The sequence below is a fragment of the Rhipicephalus sanguineus genome, chromosome 5, assembly GCF_013339695.2.
Source record: "Rhipicephalus sanguineus isolate Rsan-2018 chromosome 5, BIME_Rsan_1.4, whole genome shotgun sequence".
NCBI lineage: Eukaryota > Metazoa > Arthropoda > Arachnida > Ixodida > Ixodidae > Rhipicephalus > Rhipicephalus sanguineus.
The window spans coordinates 95,579,382-95,597,615 of record NC_051180.1 but is presented as its reverse complement, the minus strand read 5'-3'; the positions used below and the strand labels follow the sequence as shown (position 1 = coordinate 95,597,615).

At 43.0% G+C, this 18,234-nt stretch overlaps 2 protein-coding genes across 7 annotated transcripts in view; one reads left to right on the top strand and one right to left on the bottom strand.

Annotated features, from left to right (window-relative positions):
• The first annotated feature begins 11 nt into the window (after nt 1-11).
• Nucleotides 12-3,426, top strand: LOC119394017 (peroxisomal biogenesis factor 3). Its single transcript, XM_037661224.2, has one exon. The coding sequence runs from the start codon at nt 149-151 to the stop codon at nt 1,277-1,279; it is 1,131 nt and encodes a 376-aa protein (XP_037517152.1). The 5' UTR covers nt 12-148; the 3' UTR covers nt 1,280-3,426.
• Nucleotides 3,427-7,385: 3,959 nt separating this feature from the next.
• LOC119394014 (uncharacterized) overlaps nt 7,386-18,234 on the bottom strand; it is a 56,635-nt gene continuing 45,786 nt past the window's right edge. For 3 of the 6 annotated variants that reach the window (XM_049415583.1, XM_049415584.1, XM_049415582.1), the window contains exons 8-11: nt 17,952-18,050; nt 17,239-17,477; nt 11,971-12,081; nt 7,387-10,450 (exon numbers count right to left, since the gene is read on the bottom strand). In XM_049415583.1, coding sequence (XP_049271540.1) covers nt 10,220-10,450; nt 11,971-12,081; nt 17,239-17,477; nt 17,952-18,050 — 680 coding nt within the window. In that variant the 3' untranslated portion in view covers nt 7,387-10,219. Of the gene's footprint in view, nt 10,451-11,970; nt 12,082-17,238; nt 17,478-17,951; nt 18,051-18,234 lie in introns of all 6 variants that reach the window. The other 3 variants (XM_049415585.1, XM_049415586.1, XM_037661222.2) reach the window with 2 other exon arrangements.

Here is an 18,234-nt window from a genome sequence, read left to right as displayed (position 1 = left end):
CTTCGGATTTCTTGTTTCTTGTCTGGCAACGGCGTGCAAAATGGCGCTCTGATGCGGTCAAGGTAGCAGCGCGAGAGCTGCGTCAGCAGGGAAAACTTCTCCGACAGCCCAAGTTCGAGGAAGGAAAAGAGTTCACAATCGTCGGGCCATGTTTAGCCGGTTGTACAACGCTGTGCGGCAGCACAAGAAGAAGATATGCTTCAGCGTCGGCCTAGTCGGAGGCGCCTACCTTCTAAACCGGTATCTGCAGCGAAAATTGCGCGACTGGGAAACGAAACAGACTCAGAGCTACATCGATCAAATCAAACATCAGCACCACTTCGAGAACATCCTGCAGACGTCGGACAACACGATCTTGACTCTCCTGGAGAAGATCAGAGAGCCGTTACTCGCCTTACTCGAGACGGACAGCCTGCTCGAGAAGCTCAAGACGCGGCCTGCAAACAGGCTCGAGCTTTGGGAGGAAATCAAGGTGCGCATTCTCACCTTCGCGTTGGCGAGCGTGTACGCGGAAAGCCTGCTCGCCTCGCTCGTTCGCGTGCAGCTCGGCGTCGTCGGAGGCTACGTGTTCGTGAATTCGCAGCGGGCGCAACAAAACTCGGGAGGCGTGCTGCCGGCGCTCACCAACCAAGACATTCACCAGCGCTACCTGGCTCAGGTGCAGCACTTTTTTGAGAACGGTTTGCACGAGCTTGTGCGTGTCGTCAGAGACGCCGTGGTCGCCGCCTTCGGCCACATAGGCCTCAAGGAGCGCGTCGGTCCCGCCGACTTCGCCGTGGGTTTCGATTTCGTCAAGAAGCATGTCTCACGCGACTCCAAGAAGCCGCTCCCGGGCTTCCTTCGCCTGCTCCTGCCTCCTCTCGAGGTCGAAGGCGATACGGACGATGTGAGGGTGCTGAACGTGATGATCCTCGAGACGCGAGACGTACTCGAGACGGACGACTTCTCCAAGGTTCTGGGAATGTGCATAGACCGGGGTATCACGAGCCTCACGAACGACGTCGAGGCGTGTTACCAGAACATGCTAGCCGCGGAACGAGAAAACGGCAGTGGAGAACGAACTGCCGCTTCATCGTTGGCGGTGTCGACGGGATTTCCCATGGCAAAACTTTTGCCCGTGCTTAGGAACAGCCTCGTTTCCGGCAGACAAGATGGCTTCCTCAGAACCGTGCTCCAGGAAGAGCTACTTCGCAGCATGATCGCCAACGTTTACGAAGCCTTCTGCCAGACAGAGGATGCCGACAGGATTAACCACAACCTAGCACCGTTGTCATCGTGATCGTGAGAAACTGCAAGCTGAAGATGACTGACAGTGTAGTGATGGACAAGTGTCATCGTTCGCGATTATACTGAGTTCGTTATGCAGTCCGGTTGATCCAACAAACGACATACCAAACACCTCTGACGGTTGGTCACTTATAGTCTGACGTCATGCCATTCCAAGAACACTTGTGCGAGAGTTTAGGTGCGACTGTCACTACGGCGTGCTTGTCAGCTTTCACAAACTTCACCTTGTTTGAAACGTTTGAAGATACCAAAACCTACTGAGATCGGCAACCTTGAGACATGATCTATTCTTTGTATGTATTCATGAACCTTGGTGGAATCGCACTGAATGTAAGTGTGAGAAGACTCAGAAATGACCAGTTTCGAAAACTCACTAACATGCTCTATCTTGGATGCACTTCGTCCTGTCATTTCACCTTGGCAGCTCCATGTAGTAAGGAAATCTCACTGGCTACAGTTTGTAGCTGCTGTTGTCATGCATTGTACAATACAAAATTGAGGTCTATAATGTCTCCCCTTACATATCGTGGTTTTTTTACTGTGCGTTTCTGCAGCAGCGTGTGTTCTAAGTTTCTTTGTTAATGTGAATGTAGTTGATGATGTCATTGCAGGAACAAATCTCGGTATTACCGAGTTTTGTGGTTGTATGCATTGTTTGGATCGAAGCTTGTGATAAAAAAAATATCTCCATAAGTGTAACCTGTGCTTGTCCAACTTGCATGATCAATACGTGGCTATAGTCAGGTACAACTTAAGAACGCGGGAGAGGTCCCACCCAGACGATTGATGCACCGCAGACAACTGCTTCCGTGACTAAAAGTAGTAGTCTTGCTCACGTTCTTGACCACTTACTCCGTCGGTAAGACCACAGGCCGTCCGGCTCATGACGTCGGTCTGGAGTGTGTGTCCACTGGTGCAGGCTTGTGCACAGCAGTCATTTTTATGAAAGGGAACAAGTGAGCGCTTGGCAAATAGCCTCGTAACAGACACGTGGTGCGGCACGGCGGCGAAATGTAAAAATAAAAGGAGAGTGGTGCCATTCCATCTGTTGCCTGCACCCTTTCTTGAAGTTTTCCTTCTTTTTTTATCACTTTATGTTGTTGTGGCAGACGAAGCTGTGATAGCAACAATCATTATCGAAAGCAATCATTGTTCACTGAAATGTTCCAACAGAAGATAGCTACCACCAAGAAGAAAGCATAAAATAAAGACACATTCGTGACGGGAGTGTAGGCACTATAAGGGATGACACCACTGTCTCCTTCTGTTTTAATATTTTGATACTGCACCGTGCCACATGAGCGGTACGAGGCTATCTACTGTGTGCTCCCGTGTTCCCTTTCATTTCATAAAAGCGACTGCATTCTAAAGTTGCACCTGGCTATAGTTAATGTACTCATACGAACCAGGCAGGACATACTAATATCCTGGGGCCACTTGTGTTTGCAAATGCACGCATTACATTCTCAATGCAGCTGTGCCTCTTTTCTGTTGATTAAATAATCGTTTCAGAAAAGGAGTGGGAGTGGGATGAAGCAGTGTTTCTAGCTGGAGTGCTCAGACGAACATTGTGGTGCTTGCATTTATTGGTGGAGGGAGGGCTCATGTTTTATGCATTAACACTTGTATAGCTCATAACTTTGGGGCACTTTGTCATGTGAGTGGCAAACATTAAGTGGTGGAATTTATAATTCTAATTTAAGTATTGTTTATGAGGGGAGGCATGTGTGAAACGTATGTAACATGTTTTTTTGCCATGTCGCAAGCTCCGTATAAATTGGTAAACTTTTATGGTGGGCTCCGTTTCTGGTAGGACAGAGAATAAAAAGTTCATGACTGAGAAGAACGTCATGTGAATGGCTACTGTTGCCAAGTTCGTGAACTCGAAACCTGTGAAGTCTAGCTAGTTGTCAGCGCTGCAATCAAGGGCATAACAGCCTTTGCTGACAGGCGGTCGCATTTGCATGTTTTCAATTAGCTCAATTTGCAGATGTGTTCCATGTGAGCATTAAAACAATTTATTAAATTATTGCTTGCTGTAATATTGTCCATCCAAGCTTGCAAAGCCATGTCTATCACTTGGCCCAGCAATAAGAGTGTGCATGGCTAGAACCTTTTCCTGTACGTTTGTTTCCAAAATGTCGCACTTTTTTCATGCACGTCCAGAGGTTCAAACGTGCATTGCACATGTGTGCCGGGCATGCATGTGCATCACATGTTTCCGCTTTCTGTGTATACCTAATAGACCTGCTGCAACGCCATTTTAATGGCATACCAACTTGCTAGAAAGTTGGATTGGTGGACTGTGGAGATTCCTCTCAATTTATTCTGTTCGTCTTTTTATTCTAAGTTCACAACAGTGCAGCTAGGTCTTTCATGTAATGCCTGTATATGTAATATAAAGCAGATATCAGTGGTCTATTGGTAGAACAGAGCGATTGCCCTGAAAAGGTGTTTGTCCCGGGTTTGATCCCTGGACCAGGACAAATTTTTCGGCAACTAAGAAGCTTTCTTTCCGAGAAATCTGTATGGATTTTCTTGTGGCTTCGTGCTGCAGCCAGACGGTTGTGAATTTCCCTTTCTCAACCCTTCTGCCACCTTGTGGGATTCCACATAACCAATTTGCAGTAGACTATCAGAGTAACAGATTAGGATGTAAAGTATGAAAAGAGCAGTCCTGGTCATCAGATAAGTGTTGTGATGAGATATCGAAGATTGCAGGCATAGGCTTGAGTTCAGCCACAGGATGGGGGTAACTAATTAGCGGTTGCTATAAAAAGCCTTAGTCCTGTAATGGACATAAACATGCTGCTGCTGCTAATGGCTGGAAAATGGGGAAAGAAAGGATGTAAAACAAGAAGCAGAAAAGACAACACTTCAATCTTGCTTGTGTACACAGACATATATGCACTCACCACGTTTGTATGCGATTGCACAGTCCAGAACCTGTAGCATTCATAGAACATTTTAATGGTAAAACTCTTCACAACAGTCAGCGATGGCCAGTAATATCATTGGAATACGTCTCACCAATAACAAATGTTCAGCAGCTTTTTTTAAAAAAAAAGCCCTCTTTGCTTACAAGCTTTGAGTTGTAACACAAGGTTTTGGGTGCAGCAAATTAAATATCGAGTAAAAAGATAATGCAAAAGTAAGAGTTAGCTTGCAGTCTTTTTTTTAATTGGCTGTTCTTGCTTTATTTGTTTCAGGTAATTGATGTCAGTGTTCTGAGAACACTTCAAGACAAACCAAGGATAAGGGTAAAGGTAGAAAATTCACACCCTCTAAGGGGGAAAAGATACACTGAGCTCACTTGAAGCAAAGTGAAAGAAGAGGAAAAACCCTTTATTGAAAGAATGGGGCAGAAAATTTAGGCAGGGGGTGGGTGAGGGATTCAAACTACCCCAACCCACTAATTTCTTGCCAATTTTTGCAATTACGTTTCCTCACTCATATACAGGCACACATGCAAATGAACACACAAACACACATAAGGTATGGTTGAATACTACCCCCCCCCCCTCCAAAAAGATTTTCTGGCTACGTTACTGTTAGCCAGTGCATGGAAAAAGCTTACATCCTGCTCTGCATGAGGAAGGGAACACTAGCAACATACCCACTACGCCACAAATCATAATTTTTGTGAAGTTGGGAAGCACCCACCACGACATTACTCGTCATTCTGCAGAGAAGCGAGGTACCATCTGTAAGGCATTACGTGCAGTTTCTTGGTGCGACGGCTGATGAAAATGAAGAATTATGACTGAGCCTTTTGTAATGGGTTGGAAGCTTTAAAGGACCCACTAGTTACGTAATTCGCATTGTGTGACGCCCGGTCGTTATTACACTCTCCCACCACACTCTATAACATACGCTAACATGAGAAAGAAATAGAGAGAGGGAATGAATCATGGGAGCCTTATGGGCTTTCTTGGCAACCAATAGAAGTGCACTTGCGAGAAACCCACTACGCTATAAATCATAATTTTTGTGAAGTAGGGAAGCAGCCACTATGCAATTTTTCGTCATTCTGCGCAGAATCGTGGTACCTGCTAAACACCTGTAAGGCATTATGTGCACTTTGTTGATGCTGTGGCTAATGACAGTATTCTTCAGCACCTGGGAACTCTTATATCGTTTGCTTTGTCTAAACACTGCCTATGGTAATGGCTTACAGTACCGTTTTGGTCAAGCGGCAAGTCCTCACTGCAACAACTGTGGCACAATCGAAATTGCGAAACACTTTCTGTTTGAGTGCATGGCGATGAGCGTGCGCTCTCTTAACGTTGCACGTTTTCAGTCACATGGAGACCTTTATCATTTGACTGTGCCTTAGGCCCTTTAGCCTGCTTGATTGGTGAACTTTCTATTTACATATTTGAACAAAATAGGTCAGCTTAGCGAACTTTATTTCTACCTTGTCTGTCACCCCCATTCACCTTCCATGAAATGAAATCTGTCACTTCATTGCAGTACGATGCACCTTACCACCGCACGTTGTCATCCAAGAGTTGGAAAACTAGGCAAGTGCCAGAAGCAAAGTGACTTTCTTCAGACCAGTTCTTGGGCAGTACTATGTAACTGGAGCAGTGCACTCTCTCACATTTAGTAATCACCTTGATGGAAATCTCATCCAAATGTTTAGGTGCGTTTAAGTTTACTATTACGTTTACTCACTCTATGATGCGTCTGTAAACAGCATCATAATTTCTATTCACTTTGCCTACATAGCCTGGCTACTATGCGGAAAAACTGACTCCTATAACAGTTGAAAGGCACATGTCTATGAACAGTGAGCGTGCAATGAAGATTAATTGGGCAGATGGTCCAAAGACGCTCCAATTACTGTCTTAAGTTGTATCTAGAGACTTTTAGGTCTAGTGGGCCAATCTCTCAGTGATCAATATCCCCAGGTAACCTCAATATACAAGTGCAGCTGCCCTGGCATGTGCATATCTTGCTCCACAGTGCAGTGTTTACCTATTGTCGCAACAAATAAGAATATAGCAGATTGTTGCACAAGCATTACTTGCTAGTGCTAACCATCAATAAAGATCTTCAATTTTTGCCAGTGTTCAATCGATTTACTTAACATGCAGTTGTTAACTTACAGAAGTCATATAAAATAATTACAGTACTGCAAATTTTACATCGTATAGTTAAAAGACATGTGATAAACATAGTGAAGAATGTTGTTCTGACAAAAAAATAAAGCCTCCTTGCACAAAGTTGCAAGTGAGGGGATCAGCGAAAGCAAGTTCAGGTCTTTCTGTATACAGGACCACTGATGTATGCACACTTTTTCATGAATGGGCACTCCTGGTGTACAGGGACAGGCTTGATTTGTTGAGGTGTGTGTACAATACAACTTGTTGAAGTGGCAGTGTCTACTGCTGCGGCATGGTATTGTAGTAATCACCTCTGGCATGCACTCTGAAAAAGATGGGCTGTTGCTTCAGAAATTTCAGAGTCAAGCTTTAAATCTTTTTCAAATTCTTCAATCTTTTTTTTTCTTGCGCAATTAGACGTACGAGACAGAAGACGCTAAATACACAATGACGTAGAGCATTGAAAACACTAAGCATAGCTCGTTACTGCAAATAAAATTCTTGCATCACTCAAAATTTTTTAGGCAGACTAGCGTGAGGCTATTGACAAGGCTTTGTGAATCAGTGTAAATGCTAAGTACATGTTCAGTGCTCACGAAATGAAATCTTTCTGTCCTGCTAGCGAACGCTGCTGGGTGATCGGATGGGGATGACACTATTGCAGTGCAGGATCAAGGCTCTGCAAGAATAATTTAATTACTTGCAACTTTCCAATTACTGTGAGTAATTAAAGAGTGTCAGCTTGTGCTAGTTGAGGTTTGACAATTGTGATCTCTGAACATGCGACAAGAAAACAAAACTAGTTGATCTTGACATTTTTCAGCTAAAGATGGTGCTTACTGGAATGCGGAAACTACTCGAACAAGATAAAGCAGAATTTAAGAAACACTACTGGGCTATACTGCTTCAACTCAATCACCTAGTGAAAAAACAGAATTGCAATAAAGAACTATTAAGTTATTTGTCAGCTCGACCAATCAATTGCCCAGCCTGACATTGACTGGAAAGCAATCTGCATGGCAAACGTGCATGCAACAATGAGATTGATAATCGTTCTGCAACAAAACTGCACCACATAAGCTGTGATGCTTTGCAATGTTCATTGTGAAAAATTATTTATTCGTTGTGGCTATTAATCAGCCAACTTTATTGGAAACATAATGGGCAGTACATAATTATAAAAAATACTGTACTGTTCACATGTACAACCGGACAATGTTCATGAGACACTAAAACACAAGCTAATTATTTACAGCATAAACAATAATAACGATGTAGGCGTAACAGTGATAAAAACAAAATAGGCAGAGAATTGGAACACGATAACAATGGTCTTTGAACACTGATAGCATTTCCACTTTTCTTGTTTTTTAGCACTTTGGCACCACTACAAAAGATGTCTATGCTTATTATTTCATTTAAATACTGCATCCCGGGGGCCCATAGGGCATTACAGATGGAAGTAAATACAGTACATTGGCTTAAAAAACAACAGCACAGTAAAAGGCAAGATGAAACACAAGTTGAAAAGTATGGCAACTATAGCAATCTTATTTCAAACATAAGCGGGATCCAATAAAAATATGTAATCCTGCTACTAAAGCCCTATCATTCTCGTATGAGGGCTTGAACGATGTCTTAGGCAACCATTAAAGGTGCATCAGGGAGCTTTCAAATGAGCAAAGGTGTGAGTTAATAAGTGTAAATAGTAAGGTGTTCTGTGTACAGTCGTTGATTGGGCTTTTTGAGTCGCCTGAAGCACTGCAGTGTATAGAATGCATGCAACTAACTCAATGCATAAGCAGCAAATCGGGGTACATTTGCAAAGCGCTTTTAGTGATAACAGAGTTTTTTTGGTGTTGGGCAAAGGAGAAAACCTTAAAACATGCACCAGGTGTTGTGTAAACAAGGCTGACATGTTCGCGACTATTTTTGCCTGACCACTAGTGTGTTCCAGCACACATTTCATACGAAGGCGGAACTTCGTGATGCTGATGTAGTTCTGACGTCGCCACACATGAAAGCACACTTCCAATTAATAGTGGATAGAACAGGCAACTCGTAAAAAGATCACGCGCTACAGTATGCCAGCTGAAGGCACACTTGCCGTCATGGCTATGAGCGTTGTTGGCTAACACTCCCAGGTTTAAACGCGCAGAAATACCCAATAAAGTGGTCGGGAGGACGACCGCCGCTGTAACTCAATTAGTAGAGCATCGGACGCATTATTCTAATGTTGTAGGTTCAGTCCCTATCAGCGGCAAGTTGTTTACCAGCAGATCTCTTGTAACCAGGAAACCTACAATATGAATTGATTTGCAACAGGAAAGCAAGATACAATGCAAGATACAATACATAAGGTATACAATGTCAAAGAAGAAGGAAACGAAATAAAAAACACTAAGCATATTTGTGTACTAAACAGTGCTGTACTTGCAAGTATAGTACATAAGCCCAACCAAAATAGCTTTTACAGCAAAAAATCTGAGAAAAATTGTATTTATTTAGAGTCAATGTATTGGACCTGGAATCAAAAAGATCAGCAGCTCTTTTTGCACGGCTACCGCATCTTTTACCTGTACTCCCAGATGGACGGAGAAATCAAGATGAAATTTAACTTTGTCATGATCTCCATGCTCCAGAAACTTATAGGGATGGCTGTACATTGTCAAATGAGATCTGATAACTTAATATGATGAATTTTCAATCAATTACAACTTCAGTTCATGCAAGCGAGTCCTCAGCTTTTATTTAGGCTATCAACTAATCTTGCGATTCAAATCATGTTGCAGTAAGTAAGTTGTTGTAGTAAGTAATTAAAAAACTTTTCACGCACTGCGTCTTGCCAGGTCGGCAACTTTATGGCACAGAGAGAGTAAAAATAACATTTAAAAATAGGCACTCACAAGGTAATATAAACCACTATACAGGATAACAGGAGAGGTTTCAATGATTTCAATGCCTAAGAAGCTTGCATATTGAAATGAAATTTGCAACTGGACTTTACACATCATGCACAGAACAAAATGCGTACAAATCGTTGAAATACAGTCCAAGTCAAGATGCAGGCCTGACTGGTTTCTTCAATGCCTCGAAGCATCATGCATTGCTACAGTGGAATGTTCCACGAGCAATAGAGAAGGTACAAGTCATGAACATCACCTTAACATGTCTAATGCAGAAGGACTCCCTTCATACTAGAAATTACAAAACAGTCAACTAAGCAAGAAAGGTGTCCAAAGGTGTTGATACAGAATCAATGTGATTGCAGTGCCATAGTTCAGTGTTTAGGCCAAAGTTCAAGAAAGGAACAAATGCATCAAGCTGCTTTGACTAGATGAGCATAACGCATAATTTTAAAACGGAAGATACAGAGTAACACTAAATTAGTTCACACTGATAAAGCATGTCTTTTTTTAATACTCAAGTTCATAGTGGCAAGTCTGTCAATAGAAAAGAATATAAAGATCAAAGTTTCGTTGTATCAGTTTACCAAGATTCACACAAACTCAGACCACATCTGCAGTCAGAACATGCTTGGTTGTATAATGACATTACAAAAGAAAAACAAAAAAACAGAAGGGCTTTTTTATGTTTCACCACATCTAGATGCCCCAGAACTGGACTGCATCAGTAGTCGAAATGTTTGGACTACATTTGGGAGACTGAATGTGCAGTCTTGGAAAGACGACGGAATCGCTCTGTGAGCTTGATCATGCCTACACAGACCATTGTGGCAAGTTCTTCAACAGGCTTGGCCACCTTGCAATCACATTGTAATGTGTGCACTTGCCCGCCGAGTACACTAAAGGCAAACTCGGCACTCAGACACCCCTCAAGAGCTCGAGCTCCAACAACTTACTACGGAAAGTCCGTTCACTGTCGGGATCGGGCCACAGCGGGTGCCGAGCCATGCATTGCAGCGTTGAGTGGCACTGGTGCTCACCAAATAGGTGGTGCAGCATTCGACTTATGTGCTTTGGAAGCTTGAAGACCACCCCTCGGGTGAATAGTGACGTCGGCACGTAGGTCTCGGGGATTCCGGTCATCAGTACCTGCAGTGAAGGTGACTATCTTCAGCCCATTTTTTTTTTCACTGCAGGAAAAGGGCTGTTCAAAGAGACCTCCTCCTACTGCTGTCCTAGATCAATAGACTCCTTCAGAGGCCTAGAAATGTACAAATCTGGTTATCCGAGTTAATTTGCTACCATTCTCGACTGTATTTTCCTTCCCCTGGGAGTCGCTTCGTTACTCTAATACAGTTGGGTTCGTTGAACCCCTTTACGAGAAGCACTGGTATAACAGACAATTGAGTATAAGAGACATCAGTGTACTTACATCGAAATAGGGGTTGATCAGAAAATGAGAATGCGGCACTCTGCTTATAAGAGACACCTCATATAAGGAACCAAAACTTCACTCCGGTGGGTATCTCTTATAAAGGGGTTCAACTGTAGCGTTTACTTTTTTTTATGCATCGGCTCGAAGAAAGAAGAAAAGGACGATGAATTCGGGTGTGCACAAGGTCTGTCGTTCTCGTCAATTGCCATGTTTTGCAAGTGTGAATGTAGAAAAATGTTTTCCTATGTAGTGTGACTGAGTGCGTTACTAAATTACCTACGAGTAATATATTTTGACACAGTCAGTCACACTACATAGTAATACATTTTTCTACATTAACACTTGCGAAAACGTGGCGATCAGCGAGAACAGCTCTCTTCGTGCGCACCTGACTTCGTCGTCCTCTTCTTCTTTCTTGTAGCTGATGCACAGAAACAAGCAGGCGTTGCAAACTGGTGAACTCTACTCCGAGTTAAGTACAACTATAACATTAACTAAATACATTGACTAATTCAAAGTGCCTGTAACACATTTTCCTCATACCTGAGAACGCACTGAAATGCTTTTGCTGATGAAACTTTTGAAAAGAAAAGGCCCTAACACGAACAGAGATGTGAGGAGTGTAACCTTTATTTGGCCCACTAGCCCTTTATTGAACATTGCTATAAGCTGGGGCAGTAGTGGAAGAAATGCCTTTCTTATTGCTTCCTTATTCATCCACAGTGCAGTCATAGCAACCTTTCAAGCTAGATTGATGAGAGAATGGTGATGGGACAAGTGGGATGCATCAAATACTCCCACTGCCACATTTGCTACGATATTGGATGCGTCTGCAAATTCACGTAAGCTTTCACCCAGGCGTTAACCCACGGCCACAAATGATCAGCCTGATGGCTGGCTTCTATGTGCTGTCACACCGACTATGACGTTACTGAATGTGGCAAAGGAAGCTGCAGGACAGAGAGAGAGCAACCGTTCATCCATGATCATGGGCTTACTGCGGAATGTAATATTTCGCTTGCATGCTCATCGAAGCAGTCTAAAATTCACGGATGACTTCTCACCACATTCAAAATGTGTTGCAGTGCCCCTTTATTGCAGTGTCTATAACTGTTCGCTTAATTGCTCCCCACATGGTGCTTAACAATCCTGCAGATTGCTTTGTTAGAAAGCATTATAGCGAGACAAAGCATTCGAGTGAGCAGCAAGCAACAATTTCGGGAAGTTTCTTTACCTTGACCAGTTTTTTCTGGAGGTCGGGCAGTCGCACGATGTCATAGATGGCAGGTGTGACAAGATCTCCCCACGGGTGATGTTCACGCGCAGGCCTCATGTGCTTTTCCACCTGTAATTAAACAGCACATATGAAAACAAGAAAGAAAGTTACTGACATGAAAAGTAGCGAGGTCTCCCTGAACTGCATTCCTCTAGTCCAGGGTCCGGCAACCTGTGGCCCGCCGGGCAGTGATATGTGGCCCCCGGCACGAAGTCAGAACCACCCCCCCTTGTCACTTCTTATCTGAAGGCCGACATAGCCCAAGTTTCCCCATTGCAGGGTAGCAAACCAGATATTTGTTTTCTGGTTAACCTCCCTGCCTTTCGCATCACATTTCTCTCTCTCTCTATCTCGACCTCAAGTGGGCTTTTTGCTTGTAACCTATGTTTGTAAATTTCAACCTCGTGACATGCGTGCTGAAAATGAACATGATTTCTATCCCAGTTTTGTGCGTTGTTGTAAATTCACCAACTCCCGTGGATGTAAGTTTGACTTACATACGATGAGATTGGCTTATATGCAAATGATATTCTAACAACTGTCGCACTACGTGTGCCAATGCTATATGCAATAAAAGAAGCACTTGCGTGAGAGAAAATATGTAGGCGTGCTGTATCTTTGTTCTTCCTGCTAAATTATTCAAGAAGTTCTTTTAATCGTAATTTGATTGTTAGCACAAGTACCCTCTTGCTGTCTTCAAGAAGTTCTTTTAATCATAATTTGATTGTTAGCACAAGTACCCTCTTGCTGTCCTCCACTTGCATCCCATACAATACCCAGGACTCTGAATACTTTTTGCCCGTCTGTCTACTGCAATGTCTTTTGTAACTTGCTGCTAAAACATGTCCTCTGCTTTATTGTTATTTTTTAACTGTCTGCGTCAATCCTACCATTCACATATCTACATTCCATTTCAGTTTACTGTTACATCAAGGCAATGTTGAGGACAAAGGTAAAATAATATGGGTGCGCCTAAAGCCCCTCCATCACGTCTGCTGCCGCTTTTTAAGTAGCGCCATCTATTGTTTCGATGACACCGCCCATTTCCAGTTCCGGAGCTTCCGGAAGGAAGTTCTTGTGCCACTTCCTTCCGCTTTTTCCTTCCATCTTGTTTCTACACACGCATGTGCACACGCGAGAAAGCAAATATTTCCTTCTCCGTTTCGCAAGCGTTGTTGTTTTGAGGTTCGTCGTAAACTGTCTGCCGACGAGTAAGTTTTCGCTCGGTGTTTCTGTGTCGTGACAGCATGGGCGGGCATGGGGGGGGGATGCATCAAACGGAAAAGCAGCAGAAACATCATGGCAGCACTTCGGCTTCCACTGGGCGGGGAACCGGTGTAAAGGGAGAGGGGGAGGACGAGTTGGTGCTACTTAACCTAGCCGGCGGAAAATGCATGGAGGGGCTTTAGGTGCGCCTAGAGTACACAGTAACAAACATTTTGCTTACGGCTTAGTAAAATACCGAAATTGAGTTTACATTATACAGTTGAACACCTTTATAAGAAACGCTGATGTAACAGGCCATTGGGCATAAGACACCAGTGTGCTTACGTCGAAATAAGGGTTGATCAGAAAATGAGAACCTGGTACCCTGCTTATAAGAGACACCTCATATAATGGACAAGAACTGCTTCCCGGTACATGTCTCTTATAAAGGGGTTCAACTGTAATAATGAAACTTATAAGAATACATCTTAGAGATGTTTGGAAGCGGATTGGAGAAACATAATATAACCATCTACTCCGTTTTCCTCATGAGTGTCCCCATGAGTCGTTTTATGCTATTTTTCATAGGCACTTAGTTTTCTGTTGTCTGACCTTAACATTTAACTTGATGATAAATCAAGCTCAATCGTCATAGCTTTTAGGGGTGCCACCTGTATCGTGTTTATACAGGGTGTCCCATGTAGCTAGAACCAAATATTCACAAAGAAGTGGTTAACCTCAATCGTATGAAACCAACGACATGGTTTTCTGTCATGTGGCACTCGTTAGGATATTTTTATCTTGCGCCTAATTTGTTCACTAACTAAGATCAGTTATGCAACATTTTAACAGGGAAGATGTCTAAGCTGACGGTAACTTGTGCTCCATCGTAAGATACTCTCATCATCATGAACTGGGACGCGCTCTCTTCATTCTCTTTAAGTGAAGTGCTTAAGCTATCGGTAACTTGTGCTCTGTCGCGCAAAACTCCTCAGGTGGGTATGCGGCCCAGGAATTGGGCAAGCACTACTACCATGTACAGAAGGTGCGAGTGTCAAATGAAAACGAATACGTGAAAAAGTGAGAGAGAGAAAGAAAGACCAAGAGAAAAATAGAGAGAAATCAAGGGAATACAGATATGAAAAGACAGAAAGACATAGAGAGAGAAACAAAGAAAGAGGGAGAAAGAGATAGAAAGAAAGAGGAAGCGATAAATAGAGAGAAAGGGAAGAAAAAAGAATATAGACAAAAGCTAGAAAGAGACAGGAATGGAGTGAGAAAAAAAAAAGAAAAAGAAAGAGAAAAATAAAGATAAACAAGGAAGGCCACCCAGCTCCATTCTTCCTTCAGGCTTGGCACCACTAGTGCAAAGCTGGCATAATTTTTAACATTCACTTTAAGGCCAAGTGCATTTTGTTACGTTGTAGAGGGCATAAAGTGACTGACCCAATTTACTGTACAACATACACGCTACGTAGTGATTTTTTCCAGCGTTTAAAGAAGGCCCGCAAAACATGACCACGTGACTCATTTCGTGAGCTACGTAATGCAGCCTCTCAAACGTGCTTCGAGTGAAACGACCAGTGCGTGGACCATGGCGAAATGAGTAGCCGCGGCTGTAAGCATTCGCTTCACAGTGCGTCAACATTTTTGATGGCTGCACATGGCAAGGAAACACCGTCGTCCCTGAGAAGAGCGATAGGCTGACGGTCCGCGCTCCGGTGTTTCGATCGAAGCACGTTTCAGTGCATTGCGGTACGGTCGCGCATGAATGGCACAGTCACGTGGTTTTATTTCATACTTTGCGGGCTTTCTTTAAAAGACGAAAAAAAAAATCATGACTCAGCATGTACGTCACTGCAAGAAATTGGATCGGTCATTTTGGAATGCCCTCAATGACGCGACAACATGTACTTGGTCCAAAAGGGAATACTAAAGAAATGTTGCATAACAGACCTTAATTAATCAACTAATGAAGCGAAATATAAAAAATAACTAGGGGTGTGCGAATATTCGAAATTTCGAATATTTTTCGAATAGTGTTTGCTATTCGATTCGATTCGCACTGAAATTTTACTATTCGAACTATTCGAACTTCCCAAAGACAAATGCAGTCAACGTCCGATTGAAAGTGACCCCTTCAAATTTTCAATATGCTTCGCCTCATTACACTCTCGTATTGCGACAAAGCTGCCTTTCAAGCTCCGTTACGGTCGAACTTTGCCAAGGCACAGTCAACGTCCGATTAGAAGTGGTCCCTAGATTTTCAATATGCTTCATCTCATGACACCCACGTATTGCGGCAAAGCTGCCTTTCAAGCTCCGCTACGGTCGCAAATGTATTAACTCAAGGAAACGCTGGTTCCAATATGGAGATGAAAGATGTGGCATAGTTGGGGGCTCAATTAATGCTGTTTTGGACCTGACATATGGGCAGAAAGTCCGAAAAATCGGACGCCGAAGCTTTTTAGCATCCAAAATTTCAGATGTTCTTATATATCGACGTCTACGAGGCAGATTTGGAACTCCGGACTTGAAGGGAGCACACCCTTGTCCGCCACATCAGTTGGGCTTCCACAGAAGTTGAAAGAGGAGAGAGGCTGAGGAAATGGCATCTCTGCCTATCACGTGTAAAGTGTTGTCGGCAACACTTTGGTTGCACCAAATACAATTCGGCCTCTACATTGCCTCCTTCTTGATAAGAAAGACAACTATGAAATATGGCCCCACCAGCGCTTCATCAACCTAGCGAAAAGAAACACTTTCATGTTGCTATCTCACAAGAACATACTTGATTTTCTGCAACCTTTTCTGTAATTTCACTTCGAAAGGGAATATGTAAAAGTGCATAACAGACTTTAGTTAATCAACCATGACGCGAAAAAACATATAGCGCACTGACGGCAACCATATTTACATCGGTTCATTCAGTCGCAGTTAACCACTTTTTTAGATATTTGGTTATAGCTACGTTAGACACCCTGTATGCTTATTTACTGTGATTGTCTGATACAGAACCGCCCTGCTATTTCACTTAGATATATTCGTTTCCCCTTTTGAGATCACCGTAAAGCTTTTTTTTAGTGTTGCCAATCAACAGGTAATTGTATTTAAAAGTGGCAATAATGTGAATAGCAGTGGTATCTTGCGACACTCTGTGACACTACAATACGTCTGAGTTTCTGGTGTCGCTAGTTCTCTCGGAGAAGAAATGCTAAAAGATTGCTCATTAGTGAGTATGTCGCTAACAAATGCCTCACGCCAGCAGGTAAGTAGCACACGAAAAATCATTGCAGTTTTATGTCCTCAATGTAAACACGGATGCGTCAAAAAAAAAAAATTAAAATATCGGCTCCAGCATTGTCACTGCTTTACACCTGTCGGGTGACCCGGTGTTGCGAAAATGGTAATGCACAGCGGTATTTGCACCATCGTGCGGAGGCTTCTTACTGACGTTCTTGTAAATAGATGGCAACCCGCTAGCTGGTCAGCAAGTAGAGCAGTGATGTCCATTAATTACAAAAGTGTCAAGCAAAAACCACTGACAGGGCAGCATATAAAGAGCTTTTATGCTAGGCAGCCAAACAGATCCCAATAAGTTGTTTCAGAATGACACTAATATACCTTGAGCAAGAAAGACAGAATTCTTGAGATACAAACACATATTTCGTTAAAATTAAACAAGGTTGGTCGCAGTTTAAGAAATTTTCAAGTAAACAGTTTTGTACATAGGTGTTCGTTGCTTCATTATATCGATCTATAATAGCAAATTTGCAAATGTATCGAAGTATCTTAAGATACAATTGGGAAGTATCGTATCGGATACAATAATTCTGGAAGTATCTTGTATCTGTATCTCAAATACTTCTTGCCCGACTATATTGTATCGTATCGCGACACAATTTCAAGGTATCTCTGGCCCACCCTGACCTCGAATAAATTTTCCTGTTGGCAACATTCTAAAAAGCGCAAACTGTGCTCACACATATGCGCTATCAGAGAATTTCTTCTTGCACACACTTTTTCATAGACACCCTGTGATACGACGAGGAGGATGTGGTCAGCACGATGCAGCCAGGTAGGCAGCCACTGATGTGGGGCTCCCATTTCGTTGGCTTCAGTCACATCGAACACCACGCGCAGGCCAGGAACTTTTGACAGGAACTGGTACAGGGCCTGCACCGCTTGGAAGTGCGTCGCTGAGTCGTACGAGTAGAGTAGAAATACTGTGGCATACTTTCGTGCTTGTGTGGCTCTCTCTGTAACGTATCACAAACGAACAAAATTATTTGTATGTTCCTTGATTCACCACAGCAATATATTCAAGGGCAGCAAACAACTTGCGTCAGGTACCCAGAGTCAGTGACAGTGTCTCCAACTAGTCGCACATGTCCTTGCATCAATTAAGATGCTGTCATTGCAAGAAAGAAAAAATACAGGTAACGAAGATACCATCATCTTCGAATTAGTTAGTTTTACATAAGTGGATCTCTGTTTTGGTCGGCCATCACCCACAGACACCAATTAACTTTTGTAATAGCCGACTAACTGCAGATAAATATTTATGGGCATGTTAATGCTCACTCAACAGGATAGCAAGTTGAAAACTTGCGGAATGACACGCATGATGCACGTACTACATGCCTGCCACTTCATTCTGTTGGGCTATACAATAACGTGAAGAAATAAACAAACAAAAACGCCACAAATACCAAGAGCACAAAATCACTTACTTTTAATGCAGACATAAATGATAGACGCTGCTAGAGCGGCACCAATTAGGACCAGCGCAAACACCAGAGAAATGGTAATGGCAAGCTTTGATCCAGTATCTGGAATAAAACACAGCAAAATTGAAGGTCTCTGGCAACTGGACTAAGTGGCAACGCTCACATTTGGTCTTGACTATAGTACAACACACATTACTACACATGTGTGTTTTAATTCCACCAGTTTTTCATTCACCTCACCCTGTCTTCCCTTCTTCTTGCTTGCGTTCGCTATTTCTCCTAACTA